At 33.6% G+C, this 16155-nt stretch overlaps 5 protein-coding genes across 5 annotated transcripts; 3 read left to right on the top strand and 2 right to left on the bottom strand.

Moving 5' to 3' along the window:
* Positions 1-694: 694 nt before the first annotated feature.
* mRpS28 (mitochondrial ribosomal protein S28) lies at positions 695-1567 on the bottom strand. The gene is made up of 2 exons (XM_088278045.1): positions 1171-1567; positions 695-1061 (listed from the first exon to the last, which is right to left on the bottom strand). Exons 1-2 carry the CDS (start codon positions 1435-1437, stop codon positions 795-797), a joined length of 534 nt encoding a protein of 177 aa, XP_088134171.1. The 5' UTR covers positions 1438-1567; the 3' UTR covers positions 695-794.
* A 388-nt stretch (positions 1568-1955) lies between these two features.
* LOC148313810 (WD repeat domain-containing protein 83-like) lies at positions 1956-6160 on the top strand. The gene is made up of 6 exons (XM_088256747.1): positions 1956-2115; positions 2369-2612; positions 3453-3546; positions 4211-4343; positions 4416-4524; positions 5456-6160. Exons 1-6 carry the CDS (start codon positions 2049-2051, stop codon positions 5712-5714), a joined length of 906 nt encoding a protein of 301 aa, XP_088112873.1. The 5' UTR covers positions 1956-2048; the 3' UTR covers positions 5715-6160.
* Positions 6151-9207, bottom strand: LOC148313809 (ankyrin repeat domain-containing protein 49-like). The gene is made up of 4 exons (XM_088256760.1): positions 8853-9207; positions 8588-8714; positions 7775-7953; positions 6151-6935 (listed from the first exon to the last, which is right to left on the bottom strand). The coding sequence occupies exons 1-4, from the start codon at positions 9019-9021 to the stop codon at positions 6706-6708; spliced, it is 705 nt and encodes a 234-aa protein (XP_088112886.1). The 5' UTR covers positions 9022-9207; the 3' UTR covers positions 6151-6705.
* Positions 9208-10090: 883 nt separating this feature from the next.
* On the top strand, positions 10091-10894 carry LOC148313808 (uncharacterized). Its single transcript, XM_088278031.1, has 2 exons — positions 10091-10158; positions 10396-10894. The coding sequence occupies exon 2, from the start codon at positions 10404-10406 to the stop codon at positions 10689-10691; it is 288 nt and encodes a 95-aa protein (XP_088134157.1). The 5' UTR covers positions 10091-10158; positions 10396-10403; the 3' UTR covers positions 10692-10894.
* Positions 10895-12525: 1631 nt separating this feature from the next.
* On the top strand, positions 12526-16103 carry LOC148313807 (uncharacterized). Its single transcript, XM_088256723.1, has 6 exons — positions 12526-12719; positions 12810-13023; positions 13291-13479; positions 13739-13845; positions 14314-15408; positions 15533-16103. The coding sequence occupies exons 1-6, from the start codon at positions 12618-12620 to the stop codon at positions 15659-15661; spliced, it is 1836 nt and encodes a 611-aa protein (XP_088112849.1). The 5' UTR covers positions 12526-12617; the 3' UTR covers positions 15662-16103.
* Positions 16104-16155: the final 52 nt, after the last annotated feature.

The following is a 16155-nucleotide window of genomic DNA, read 5'->3' as shown; positions in this document are numbered from 1 at the left end:
TATAACATGGTGCATGTGGGAGTTGATTCCAAACCAAACTATGGTCAAAAAGTGTAAAAATGAAATTGTAGAATGAAAAAACCCTGAAAAATTTTACGTATAAAAAATTTAATGTTTTGTGTACTAAATATATATTTTTTAAAAACTTTAAAGGAGGAAACCTCCATCTACGGATTAACACCAATATGATAATAATAAAATACAAATACTGATGAGTTTTATAAATATACATATACATTATACATATATATATATTATATATATATATATATATATATATATATATATATATATATATATATATATATATAAGCCTTATAATTTGAAAATACATATTTCATAAAAAAGTTAAAGTGTATAATTTTTCACAGTTTTTTTTGTGATTTTTGTATTCAGTGTTGGGATTCGCTCTCCGCTGTAAATTGGAAGCTTAGCTTCAATGGACATAGTTTTATTTGCAATCGCTGTATTCAGACCATCATTTATTTTATTCCCTGCCTTCACTATTCTTTCAATATCACTTTTCCACCTCTTAAAAACATACTTCATTCACACAAAAATTCTCGCACTTGGTTTATATTTGATAAGAAAATAGCATTACCAGACCAAGGTTGCATTACAAAAATGTTATTGTATTTTTTACATTTTTGAATGGGATAATATATATGGTGAACGGCAATAAAAGAAAATCGAATTAGTTGTTTGCATAATATATAATAATTGTAAAATTCTCAAGTATTTAATGTACCTAATACAGACTAGATTTATTTTATTAATATACACATGATATAAATTTATCTTCTAGCCGGGGAGTAGACTAAGTTGAGTAATTTACAGTCTGCTTCTAAAAGTGTAAGATCGGTTTCCGAACCTAAAAAGCGTGATGATATTTCTAGATCTTTAATCATAAGTCGCACTTTGGCCCCTCGAACATATTCCTCTCCGCTCTTTTGTGGCCTCGTGCAGACACAATAAAACTTCCATCCGAAGTCAATGTACAGGTCATCATTAACTACTTGAAATATTTCTCCAGTTACAATTTTTCCTTCTGGATCACCGAGCTGTAAAAGAAAAAAATACTTGAAATAACGCGTACAACATCAGCTAATTTAGTTTTATTTGCGGTACCTTGATGCATGCAGAAGAACGATATTATTGTCATGTACGTACGTCTACAAATTTTGATGAACGAAGCAACGTTGCGAACGTTTTAACTTCGTTTGGCTCTTCGGGTTCTTTAATATTGGTATATCTCTGAAAGGCTTTAGCGAAGCCTCCAATTTTCTTTTCACTTTCTCCAGACGACGACTTCTCTTCTGTGATTTCTGTTGAATATCGTGAAACTTCAGCAATACTAAAGGGATTCCTTTTCTTGACGACTGAATGGACTAAAGTAAGGAACTTCGGCCGTGAATAATTGAATATAATTGCCGACATATTGACTTAAACTTATCGATAATTCAATGACACAACAAATAGAAAATTCAAAGAATACTTTTCATACAAAAATCAAACTATAAAAACAAAATCGAGGTTATGTTTTTCCCTAACAAATCCATAGACAAATGGACATTGTAGGTATTGTACACATATTTTTTAAATATATTAATTTAGACACATTCGTGTAATATTACATTGAGAGACGGAAAGTTAAGATTTCAGAGGTCCTCACTTGCATTGGAAGAAAAACTTGTGTGCACCGCTTTTAAAGCGCCCACGTAACGGATGATAAAATTGACAAATTTCCACGAATTACAAAAAAAAAAATCCAAGTTGAATATCAAAAAGTTTCGTTTCGTTGAATATCAACAAGTTAAAAAGTTAGGGTGTTTGGAATTTTAATTTTAAAAAATTATTATTAAAAATTATGAATAAAATAACTGATTGCTTGGATATTTATAAATGCAAACATGATAAAAAAAAATCCGAATGCGGCAATGTGCATCGTTTTGGTCATAGAAAGTTTACTTTGAGCTGTCAAATTCAAATGTCAAAATAATAAATAAACGAGGTTCGGTATATCGTTTTAAAGTTTCAAATGCTACAAAATGGATTTAATATGTTTGAAAACTATTGATGCCAAGCAAGGAACTTTAAGGGCTATTAGATTTAATGGTTAGAAATGTCGATTATTGATTTACTTATTCATAATATAACCTTTCTTATGTACCTATCGTTCTCCCAATTTACTTTGCTCTCGATCATTATATATTTGACTTTACAAATGGTCGGATTTTCCGTAAATAAAAAAATATATTTTGTAGAGAATATCAAATCTAATAATGTATTTTTAATAGCATTATAATGTACAGTAAAATACTAATGTTTCCAAATAGCCAGGTCTTTGATTTAATAATTTCGTTTTCAGTCGATGGTTCTTATTGCCTGACGTGTGGCGCTGACAAAAAGATAAAATTATGGAATCCTCACAGAAATCTCATGCTAAAGATTTACGGAGGTCATGGCAACGAAGTATTGGATGCCGTTGGCTCGTGCGATAGTAGTCAGATAGCATCCTGCGGCTCCGACAAGTCTGTGATATTATGGGACGTTAGTACGGGGCAACCGCTGAGAAGATTTCGAGGTCACGCTGGCACAGTTTGTTGCGTGAAGTGAGAAATTTGTTTTTTGATAAAATAATGAGTAAATTAAAATATTGATTTTTAATTTAAGTTTTACTTAGTAAATACCACTATTTCTAAAATCTATTGTGACATGTGTTTCAATGCATTCGGTATCATTTTCAAACACATGTTACTGTGTTTGAAAATGATGAGGAATGCATCGAAACACATTTCACGGTGGATTTTAAGAAATAGTAGTATTTACTAAGTATAACTTCAATTAAAAATGGATAGATTTTACCGCAAAGTGACTGCCGAATCAATAAATGATAAAATATTTCTATTAACATGTCTCTTTTAGTGGTATGTATGTACCTAGAAAAATTTCAGTTTGCTTATTTATATGATCCATTTTGTTCATATTATAGTAGAAGCCAGTTATATTGTGAATTCCAATATACCCCGGGCTTTTTTGTTGTTGTTTTGTGCTTCTATTCTCAAAAAAAGATTCTTTAGAGAAAAACCGTAGGAGATTACTGATTTTTTGTTAAAATTGATTGTGCTATGTTTTTTATTTAAATTTTATAAAAAAATAATAAAGTTTAAAAATATTTTGTTCTTCACGGAAAAAAATATATATTTGCAGTTCATTTATACCGCGGTGATCATATGACGCGAATCAGATATGCCGCCTGCAAATATGCATTGTAAGCAACTTGCACTGTGCTTTATTTTAGATTGTATTATTTGTCATTCCTAGATATATATTTTTCAGAACGTAAATAAATGTTTTATATGTATTTACAAACATATGATTTTTTTTAAATACTCTTTCAATGGGTCAAGTAAATTGCTCATTATTTCCTGATTGTAAAAATATTTTTTTAGGTTAAATGAAGAATCTACAGTCGCAATTTCTGGTTCTCATGATAATACAGTAATGTGCTGGGATTTGAGGTCTAGGAAAAATGACCCAATTCAGGTGCAGATATTTTTCAAATTTTATTTTAAAAAATGTATTAAGTAACAATGTTTTGAATGCTGAAACCATTCTAGGTTTTCAACACAAAGTATACTTTTTTATACAAAGGGAAGATGAATATGATGAACAATCAAATAAAAATACATATTAAGATAATAATAACAATGTAAACAGGACGAGTTGTTGTCCCGTGGTTAGTGTCATGAACTCTGAATATAGGTATACTCGTATATCAGAGGATAGGTTCGGCCCCCACTCTGGCACTACTTGATTCCTATTTTAAAACACAAGCTGTTTTGGCTTACATGAATTATTGTCCCTTTTATTATTATTTATCCAGACACTGGATTATTCACCCTATGCATGATATATCAATATTATAGGTGTCTCAACTTGAGATAAAAAATCTATAGTTTTTATATAAAAGATGAATGAAATCTGAACAAACCAGGAGGAATGCCAGGTCGTAAGCCCTGGGATGCTCAGACTTCTATCTTCTTTTTGTATGAAACACAATAAATGTTTCATCTAAAGTTAAGACATCTACAATACATATATCGTTCTTTCTCTGGTAGCAATTTCTTATTTGAAAAAATAACTCCCACTAAGTTGATCATATTTATTTAGTCTATGTATTATTTAACACCTTTGTCCACTTTTAAAGGTTCTTTCAGATGCTAAAGACTGTATATCATCAGTTCAAGTATCTGAACATGAGATTTTAACAAGTTCCATAGACTGCCATACAAGATTATATGATCTCCGCGTCGGACAAATGACATCTGATTTTATCGGAGGTAAGAAAAATAAACTTTTGTGTATAAAAACGATTACCTACTCTTAAAATCTAATACATATTTGTTTTACAGACGCCATAACCTATGCATCCCTCACTCATGACGGCCAATGCACAGTTGTTTCATGTTCTGATGATAAAATAAGATTGATAGACAAAAGCACAGGAGAGCTCTTATCCACGTAAGAAACAAATTCAAAATAATTGTTTAAAACCTATATACATAGTTTAACAATGGTCAAAATTCATATTGTAATGTTGACCATTGACAGGCGCCATGGCGTAGTTAATTCGATTCCCGCCGAATGCTAAATAAATTCAAGAAAGATCTATTTTTAATTGGACTGGGTATTTGTTATGTATTTTTCACATTTACCTTCCCTATCCTTACTGCAGACAAGACTCTAATAAAGGCTTTGCGGGTTATTCCTTAAAAAAAACTTTTTAATTATGTCTTTCTCAAAATTATGGTTTTAAATTAACGCTATCGATTTTGTGAAAACAGTTTTTTCATCAATAGGCGCCATGTCATAGTTGGGTAGACGCTTGACTGTGAAACTGGCGTCGTGGGTTAGATTCCCGCCAATTTCAAAATGAATTTTCAAGAACGATTTATTTTCAATGGTATGGTGTTTGTGATGTATTTTTTTACATTTACCTTCCCTATCATTTCTATCCTACCTGCAGACAAACATATGAAATAGACGCTTTGCGGGTTATTCCTTTAAAAAAAAAACAATACACAACTTCGATGGGAGGACTCTTCTCCTGAAACTAGTGTTATTTTTTTACCAATAATTAATTACCTTAAAAAAAATTATATATATAAACTTGGAATGAATTTTACTTTCAATTCTTTAAATGATTCTTATAGCCGTTTTTTTTCAAAAAAAAATATGATGCAATTTTTTAAAAATAAGAATGATATATTTTTTTGTACTTTGTTCAAAGAATTTTCTAAACGCATTTAAAATATGGGTATTTCAAGTTACCTATAAAAGGGTTTATTTGTGTGGTGCAAAATCTGTAACATAGCAGTATTTATTCTATTCACACTACTCCATACAATTATACACACCAGAAATACAGACACGCTTTTGTTTTTCTTTTCAGATATTCTGGTTATCTATCCAAAGATTACTCGTTGGAAAATTGCGTCAGTAATACAGATTCTCAGGTGTTATCTGGCTCTGCAACGGGAGAAATTTGGTGCTGGGATTTAATCACGGCTAAAGTTGTAGCAAAGTTTGTTCACACGCCAAACTCAGTTGTCCATTCTTTAAGTATGCATCCATCTCAAAATATGTTCTTGAGTGCGTCTGGTGGAGATTTCAAAGTTTGGGGAAATATTTCCGAAGATGAGACTGAGTAAAATAAACAATGCAACTCCAAAGTATGGATTATCAAATAAAAAAGTTAGAAAATAGAAAGAGAGAAATTGTCGTAAAAAGTTGATTTATCACATTTATACTTTTATTTACTGTTTTAATAAAAATGTTTTAAAACATTCAAATATTCACAACAGTTTTAAAAAAAGATGATTTTTTTTGCTTGCTATAGCCGAGAAGTTGCTCGTTATAACCGTGAATTGGAGAAAATCAAAAACCAAAATGTCAATGAATGTTTCCTCGTTACATCCGAGATCTCGCTATATCCGTGCTCGACTGTACTTCATAACTGGTGAACCATTCCAGTAATATATACATATTTATTTAACAAAACAGTAGACTTCATTATTTCAAACTTTCCTGGTAGTAAAGAGATTTATAATTTACTTTCATGTAATAATATTCACATAAAATAAAATATTTTTAAAAATGATGTCTTTTATTAAAAAATTAATCTTGGTAAACAATCGCCATATAATACATGTCATGTTTTTAAAATTCTTAGCCAATTTGTATCAAAAATAAAAAATAAAAATAAGCTTTCCTAAATATTTTTACTGTAAATAAAATATCTTACATGTAAATAGATACTCCCTACTCAGTATCCATAAAACCTATCTTCTGCGCTGAAAGTGTCTAATAAATATTTTTACTATGGATAGTCAGCACGCTGGGAAATGTGAAAATAAAAAGTGATTTGTATACACCCTATGGGAGCTTGTGCACTACACGGAATTTTACTGTCCGGCAGTCCGGTTTTTTCAAATAAAAGAGACTACAACAGTTTAGCGTGATCGAGTTCACGCGCACCGTGATCGTGCACCGATCCGAAGAAAGATGGACAAAAGCACAAGCTAATCATCTGTTTTATCACGCTTACCGGACTACTGGACAGTAAAATTTCATGTAGTGCACAAGCGCTCTATGTATAACATATGTTATTCATGTGTTACAGTTCTAATACGACCATTTTTACTATTCGCACATGAAAGGATTTTCAGTAAAACTTGGTGATTTAATGTAGTCAATGGCGGGGTTGGACAGCTCAAACAAATAATCGTAAATGCCTTGTCTTCTGGCTATATCTTTAGGATAATCTCCGCTGTGGTTCTTCATGTGAGCGTTTACGTCGGGGTGTAAGAGTAACAGCTGAACCATCTTCCTGCAGTGACTGCTCGATGTGGCTATGTGAAGTGGAGTCTGATCTAAAATATGTAATACACTTTTAATAATAAAAGAATGTTTCGTTTATAGGGTAATCCTAACTAATTAACTAACATCCTGCTGCTCCGCAGGGTGAGGCAGAGAGAATTTAATGTTACACCAATCTGTCTTTGCAAACAATCGTAATCTATTCCACATTCATGCATCTCCTCACACATACCCACTGATTATTCCGACTCCTGACCTGACCACGCCCAAGTATTTGAAATACTTGATCATGCCAAATTTTCTTTTCAAGAACAGTAAAACAAATTTATTTGTTCTTTCTTCACTCATTCAATTCACATGCCCAAACCATCTCAACACATCTTTATTAATTTTATCGATAATGCTTATTTCAGCCTTGTATTGTATCACCATTCGAACATCTATCGTATATCGTTTTGCCGCACATTCATCTGAGTGATCGTATTTTGACTGCATTTAATCTACTTCCATCCTTCTTTTGCTAACACCATGCTTCACTTCCATACATTATGTATTTTAACTTTCTTCAAAAATAAATTATGATTTTTCTTTTATTGTTTTGAATCAGATGCAAAAAAAATGTCTTAATAAATGCAGTTATGTTTGGTATGTGTGATTGGAACAGAAGGGCCCACGCAGAACACTAAAGAGGACTTCTCATGACTAAAGCGGAAACTAAAATCTTTGTTGTTTCAAGACTACGCAACTAAGGAGTGTGTATGCCTAGACGTATGGAAGATAAAAAAACTAGGAGTGTACATCTTCACTGCCTATCCTTATGGAAAACGGAGTGAAGGTAAAAGTAGAAGCAACAGTAGAAAGGGTTAATATTGTAAGGCAATCGGTGATATACCTCCTTTACTGAGAGCGTTGACATCGGCTCCAGCGGCCAGCAGGAGAGCGATGCAGGTGGGATGGTTCCACTGGCAGGCGGAGTGCAGCGGCTCCCAGCCCATGTTGGTGCGGGCGCCCACCCTGGCTCCGTGCTGCAGCAGGCAGCCCACTACCTCCAAGTGGTTGTTGTAACAGGCCCTGTAATGAACTTGGCATAAGTTTTACTACAGGTATTTTGGTCACATAATGGAGAGGTGAAAAGTATGCCATCCTATAACTGGTCATAAAAGGAAAGATCGAGGGTCGCAGAGGGGTTTGAAGAAGCCACCTTTCCTAGCTTTGGAACATTCTAAAGTGGACCGGGATGAGAGGTGTGAAGGAGCTGTCTCGTGCTGCCCAGGACAGACAAGGTTTCTCCTCAGTGATCGCCAATGTCGGGGGGACCCGGCAGGCTGCATGAAGAAGAGAAGACGAGTTCACATCCAACCACCATTTATCCCACCTGCAGTTGTGTTATATAGTAATCTATTATAATTTATAAATAACTGTGTGTCACTTCATATTTTTCTTCTTCAGCCTTCTGTCCTCCACTGCTGGATTTACTGTAAGCCTCTTCCATATCCTTCCATTTCTTTCGATCGGTCGCTGCTCGCAGCCAATTTTACCCCCCACAGCGGCCATGTCATCGAACCATCTTTTTCAAGGTCCTTCAACGCGACCAGGTTTCACAATTACCTATATTATCTGACTAGACACACCGTTCATTCAGTTTTTCAGTTCACCCAGCCATAAATAATTTGTAATGAGGATTGTAGTAATGATAAAAACAAACCTGTGTAGCGGTGTGTAACCATCATCATCCACAACATTCACAAGTTCTGTATTGATCTTCAAAAGGCTTTGAACCGTGTCAATTTGACCCTTTTCGGCAGCCCACAGAATCTCCTTTTCGGGTGTCTCTAAAAGAAAGAAAGAGACGGATGGTTTATTATAATTTAACTGTTTATCCATGTTACAGCGAACAAATTATAATAGCAATGACAATATATTTCTATTAGGGTACTATTATCTGAATACAAATATTTTGTGAAAATTACCATGTGGATGCTTTTCTTCCACAATACCCTCGTCGTCATCCTCCCAGCCTGAAACAAACATACCGCGTGTTTCCTCATTTTGCTTACGTCTTTCTATTTCCTTCTGAATCTTAATCATTTCGGAAGGATTAAATGAATCTATTTCGTCTTCCTCATCGTCAGACAACATCGTAGAAAAATTAAAAGAACTGTCAAATCTTTGACTATAAAAATTAGGTTTTTAACCACAATTTTAAGTCGTAAATATCATAAGTATTATAAATTAATAAAATACAAGTTTATCCAACTGCGAATGGGTAAAACCAGAAACCCAAACAAAAACAATTACAAACGACAAACGATTACAATTAAAATTAAATGTCATACGCCACCATAGATTATTTCGAAAATTTATAGATTTATAGTTTTGAACTAGTGGTTGTTGTCCATTGCTACACAAGGTTTTTTCAAAATTGATAATGTGATCAAATATTGATCACTCATGCTTAATGAACTCTACTCCTACTTCTTCAAACCCTGATCCGCGCCCAATGGTGAATAAGGCACTGCATCATATAAACGCAGAGTTATTTTGATCGTTTTTTTCCTCTTTCAATTTTTTGCACCCTGCTTATAAATGCAAGGTCATGCTACGAGTAAGGGATTCTTGCACTTCTGATATAGTACTTTCCAGTATGCATTATGTGGGAGAAAAAAAAGAGGGTAAAGCAGCGTTCAGCCACTTCACTCCACTTCATTTAGCTCCGTAAGTATTGGTCATAGTTGTTCTACAATTCCCGGATCCGACGTTTACCCTCCTTCATTGTAGTTTTTCATCTCCACAACTATACTTTCCAGGTAGTCCATGTACAATTTGGTGATGATTCCGCTTCTAAGCATCTCATGCGGGTTCAGGGAGTCGATGTTGTGAGCATCACACTCCAGTTGGAGAATCCAACTCTTTCGCTGAAACATTGGGCAAGATCTTAGTACATGTTCCACAGACTGAGCAGTGGTGCCATCACACATCTTGATCGGGAAGGAAAGGTGATCAGCCCTCCGCTTCAGGTACCAGTCGAGGGTAATATTACATAAAAATTACGGTGAAAGAATCAGTTATATTTATTTGACCCTCCCCCTGGGAATCGAACCCGGGACCCCCAGTGCGGTAGCCGAGCGTGCTGACCATTAATTACACTACGGAGGCGGACTAAAGTTCCTAAAGTACATAGAAAACTACTGAGGAACAAAAATAGTCTATGGTAAAATCACACGTGGGAACTGTCAAGCGGTTGTCAAAATATTAATATTTTTGTTTGCGTAAATTGTAAGTAATGTAAATTATTTAAACAATTATGGCATCTTGGAGTCATATTTAGCTCCCTTATTTTAAACTCGATTATTTTTTGCACCTGGATAATAATATAAATAATAATCTTAATATTTCATTTACAATGTCAATGATTCGCTTTTTTGTTACTGCGCATGAACATTTGCCGTGAGTATATTTATTTGAAAGTATAGAATTTTAAAAGTAATGTCTGAAATATGTTTTCATTTCCAGATTACACGATGCCTCAAGGAAAGATGAAAGTTAAAAGCAAATTGCCGGACAATGTCAAGAGTAAAAAAAATAAAGGGACCGCAATTTCTAAACGTAGTAATGCCCCAATCCAACCAAAGAAAGCAAAGTTTGAAGAATCACATAAACTAAAAAAGGCGATTACGAAAACTGTGAATAAAAAAATGGAAGATGAAATTAGATCACGAGCGTTAGATAGGAAAACTACCCTGTCCAAAGCACAAGAAGCGATGGTTGCTCACAATGCAGCCAAGACTGCGGAAGCTTCAAAATCCTAATTTTTGCTTATGATTATACCCAATGCCATCCGAAAAGTATAATCCGCCTCCAATCTGCAATGGCACAATATTCTAAATGGGATATATGCAATCGGAGGAAATAAGTGGTGTGTTTGTTAAAATTATTTTTAGGATGGAATGAAGTATAATGTTGAACTCAATATGTGTACAGATTCTTTTCAAATATATCGATTTTAATTCTACTGTGTATTTTATTACCCCGAATAAAATAAATTATGTTATAAATAGGAGTTAAAGGAGTGTTTGGTTTTTATAAGAGACTGAGATCCATTGATTTAGTTTTTATTATAATAAGAGATATACAGCTTTTGAGCGTTTTCCAGTTACTAATTCTTAACATTCCTGGGTCTGCATTATGTGAGAAATAGAGAAGAATAATTCCCTCCAAACTATTTATTGCCGAGCGGGTCGTAATACATGAAGGTAAATATATGTTGCAACCTAGTGAGTTAAACCTATAGTAGGTATTTGAACGAAACCACCGGACCTGTCCAGTGGTTTCGTTCAAATTTAAAATGGTTACCTGTAACAAAAATGTTCTTCCCAACTATTTTTCATGCCTTTGATTTCAGGAGACTGTAGAAACCTGGCTTTATCTTACACAAATCCTTACAGGTCACGGTGGGTTCACGAGCAACCTGCATCGTTCCGAGATCGACAGCTGTATGTGTGATGACGATACACCGCAAGATGTCCCTCAACTGTTGATGCTTTTCCCCCCTTTACAGCATTTAAAGACAACAGCTGGAGGCACGTTGCAGGAGCCTGGGTGTGGACCTATCCGACATCGGATCCATGATAGTTCATAAGGAACTGTCACGAGAGGTGGTATCATACATGATAAAAATATTGAAGGACATCGGTAACAAAAACCAAGCTAGGACACAAAATACAGAACCCTCTTCTATTGGAACGAAAGGTCTGTTGATGACGACAGTCTCCTGAGGAGTTTTACGTGGTTTCCTCCCAGCAATGAGCAAATGTTGAGAAGTTTCTGATTGACCCAGACTAGATTATCCCACCTGTTCCCAACATAGATTCAAATAAAATATTGTTTTACTTAGAAGAAACAAAAATCCACTTAATGATATATAAACCCTGTACATAATAAACAAGGTAAATAATAAATGCAATTCCCATCTAAAAGAATAAAAACCTATATTAGGTACTTTCCTGTACATGTCCACTCCAATCATTTTGTCTCCAATTTCTTCTCTGACTTATACAACACCACTCATCATTTATTTATATGGAATGAATTTAGTTTTTATATTTGATACAACTATATTTGATTTCATAAAAGAATGTGGCCTTGTTATTTTTCGTGTATTATTTTGGAGTAGATTGCGTTAGAAAGCAATAAATTTTGGTGAAGGTAATCTTACCTTGATTTTGTAAGCTATTTGTATTAAGAATATTTAATACAAATAGCTTACAAAATCACGATATAACTTTAGACTTATTAATATTTCAAACTATCTGCTTTGTAAAATAAATAATATTTTGGCCTCTATTAAGGGTTGAGTACAAATCTCAAGAGACTCAAGTTGAAGTTGAAGTTAGCAGTTACAGATCAAGGAATTAAGAATGGGGAAGGACTTTTAGGCAAAATTTAGAAGGTATTATTTGTGGTAAACGATTAAAGTTGTTTTTATATTTGATATTTCTAAATGATCTTATTTAGGTCATGTATTGAATGCGTGTTATAATTTATCGAGTCCTTTATGTTTTTATCAAATGCATGAAAATATTTTGCGTTCGGGATCGAGAAAACGGCTATGAAAAACTGGCATGTAATATTTTTTTATCGTTTGTCTATGGTAGATTTGTGACATTTGCCTTGTCAAAAATTTGTGATTGTGGCCGGAATATAGACCCTCGATTGCCCTTTTTGAAATTTTGAAAATGACTGAAGATGAAAAGCCTTCTATTGAATCAGAAACTAACTCAAAGCCGAATACATTTAAGGGAAAAGAAAAGAAAGAAAGAAGCCGTCCACTAACAAAGGTTTGCATTGAAATATTCAGTCAATATTTCTTATCATTTTTTTTAAAGTTGGTTTATCATTATTTTAAATATTTATTTTAATGATTTCAGATAGTGTGCCGAAGATTACCACCAAATATGAATGAAGAAGATTTTATGGAACAAGTGTCCCCAATCCCCGAGCATGATTATTTTTATTTCGCAAAGCCAGATACCTCCTTAACTCCAGATTTATTTTCAAGGGCTTACATTAACTTTGTCAATGTCGAGGACATTTTTCTCTTCAGGGATAAGTTTGATGATTATATTTTTCTTGACGATAAAGGTAACAACGAACATAAAACCTTGATTTTGCTCTCTTTTCCTTTTTATTTGATTATTTATATTATACTACTAATATTAAGGATTTTTGCCATGGCACCTGAAGCATGGCGAATTAGGATGCTGGTTTTAGACAGAAATAAGTTGCTCACATATTTTTGTTACTGTAAAACAAGTTGATATTTTGAAGAGACAAGACAATATTAGGTTGTGAATAATAATAATAATAAACACAGTAATATTTTTTTTTGATTTCCTTAATCTCTTTCAGGAAATGAGTTTCCAGCCGTAGTGGAGTATGCTCCATTTCAAAGGTTGCCAAAAAAGCGGCGAAAGAAGGATCCTAAATCTGGAACTATCGAGAGTGATTCCACTTACTTGGAGTTTTTGGAAAGTCTGAAAGATACGGACAGCGATTCGAGGGAACCAAAAATGGAATATTCTTACCAACCAACTGAAGGTATGTTATCCTGTTCCCAATATTTCGAGTGTGCTCAAATTTTTGTTCACAAATTCTGGATTTAGCTCAATTTAGAATTTATCTCGACATAGATGAAGAAGAATATAGAAGTCTGGGCATTTACAGGGCTTACGACCTGTCATGGGCATGTTCGAGTGATCACTTTATACATGTGTAACATTCACCGTTCTACCCATGATTTACAACCATGTATAGAATGGTGAAATTTTAAGTTATAATAATGAATTATTGGTTACAGAGAAAAAAGAGACGACTACTCCCCTTCTGGAATTCCTGGCCGCTCGGAAACGAGATGAACGCAGGAGGCGAGAGGACCGGCAGAGACGTCGCCCACGAACCCGGAAAGTAAGGTTTTATTTATACTGACATATTCTTCTCGTTTTGTTAGTTGATATTAACTGCCAAGTGATCGTTGTAGGGAATGGTTCCACTGTAACTTTTAGTTGCTGTTTAGAGCGTCTGCAGACAGTGTATAAATTAGTATATTGATGATTACCAAATAAGAATAATATCTTTGTGTAACTTTGTGCAAGTATATTAGCAATTTTTATTAAAAAAATGGTTTTATTTGGAAAAATAATGCGTATAACAAAGTTCTGTTTATAACTTTACACATTCATACGTTAGGTCACAAATTAGAAATTAGAATTGTTGTTCGCATCTCCACTTTTGTCAAGTGTGTGATTTAAGCTGTAGCTATTAGCTATCAAGCTATTATGGTTTATTATTTTTGTGTTTATCGTATACGTAAATAAGTATTGAATGACAAATGTATATCTAAAGTTTACGAATTAAGAATTATTTTGTTTATAGGAAGATGACATACTTGAAGAAGAAGTTAAAAAAATAAAACCGCGTGAAATTGAGAAAGATAAAACTTACCCAAAAAAGAAAGATGATGATGGTAATTGGCAAAATGATTCAAACATTGTAGAACCAAAGGAATCCAAATATGTGAAAGGGGGAAATAAAAGCTTTCGTGAACAAAGAAAAACTGCGGAAGAGCAAAGGAAGAAGACAGATATTGATAAAAAAGATTATTCCAAGCAAAAAGACCCTGACTCTTTCGGAGATGAAAAATCTAGCCGCAAAGATAGAAAAGAACGCCAAAGGGAAGTGCCAACCAAAGTCGTCAAGGAAGTGAAGAAATACAGTGATACTAGAAGAGATAAACTGAAAGCTGGTGAAAAACGAGCAGAAAAACTACCTTCTTTCAGAAAAATTGATGACAATGAGCAAGACGACATCATAAATTCCTCTTTGGATTCTAAAGCACCGAAAACTTCCGTATCTATTCCTCCGTCATCTGATGCTACTTCTGAAAAAAACAAAACTGGTACAAAAGTTGCTCTCATTAGCAGCAATATTAAACCTTTCACCCAGTTACCCCAATACAAGGCGGAGGATTTAACTAAGGTCATCGAAGAACTGGACAAAAGTGTTGTCAAATTAAAAATGGAATCTATTAAACCCACAGAACCCACTTCACCAGTTCCTACAGTTGAAAAAAAAACCGTTCCAGAGAGTGATACTAAAACAAATAAGGTCATTGTAAAACCTATCAAGGAAGAATCTACGAGTAAAGCGACGAAACCTAAATTTGATAAACAGATTTCAAAAGATGTTCCAAAAGTATCCAAGACACCCGAGAAGAAAGTAGATAAGTTCACCAAAATGCAAGATGCTATAGGAGAGGTTGTTTCTGCAACTGAAATTAGTGAGGATCTACAACATCGACGTAGCAGCTTGGAATCTAGCGAAAAGAAATCTCCTACTGACGAAACTCCTCTCAGAAGGCATAAATCATTAGATGATAAATCACAAGATATGCCCGATGACAATGCTAAAAGTTCTCCACATAAAAACAAGGCAAATGAATCCAGACCTGAACGTAGAATAAGAAATAAGGTTAGTGTTTGATTTACTTGCATTTGAACCAATTTTATCCCACCATAGTCAAGGAGTTTATGATCTTACATAAATACGTATATCTTATTTATATTATGGCTAAACTTTCCCTTTTAAATTTTAGGATCGTCCCAGTATAGCCATTTATCAACCAGGTATGGGAAGATTCAGTAAACAACGTCTAGAGAGAGAGAAAGATACTCCCACCGGGACTTACAAATCAGTAGATAATGATAAACTTCCAGAAGAGTAATATTTATTTAACATTATAATTAGTTTTATAGTCCAGTGAATAATGTAAACGGCCCATTTTCTCTATATGTATTAAAATTTACAATTGATTTTGAAAACTTGTGTGGTGTTTAATTTACCAATAGTAATTTTAATTGTTTTATTTTTCATACATACATTTTTTTAATTATATGTATTACGGCGCTTTAGAGCCTGTGTTGAGCCGAAATACTAAAATGTTAATACAATAATTATTATTTTTAAAAAAATCACCTGGAGGTAGATTTTGCAGAAATATATAAAATATAATAAAACAAAGGGCTGAAAATAAAATGAAACTCGTTTTTAACTCCATTTTATTTTATCTTGATAAAATGCAATATAAAATAATATAATACAAATATATTGAAACTGCATTTTTACGCACTCCATTTTTGTGTTTTCCTGCTTTTTACAAATAAAAATTATATTCACCTTCATATAAATTAGACAAAAATAATTTTTGCTCATTCACTT

The sequence above is a fragment of the Brachycentrus maculatus genome, unplaced genomic scaffold (genome assembly GCF_059751285.1).
Source record: "Brachycentrus maculatus isolate JH-2025_06_01 unplaced genomic scaffold, ASM5975128v1 h1tg000005l, whole genome shotgun sequence".
NCBI classification, from domain to species: Eukaryota; Metazoa; Arthropoda; class Insecta; order Trichoptera; family Brachycentridae; genus Brachycentrus; species Brachycentrus maculatus.
This window is presented reverse-complemented; position numbering and strand designations above follow the sequence as displayed.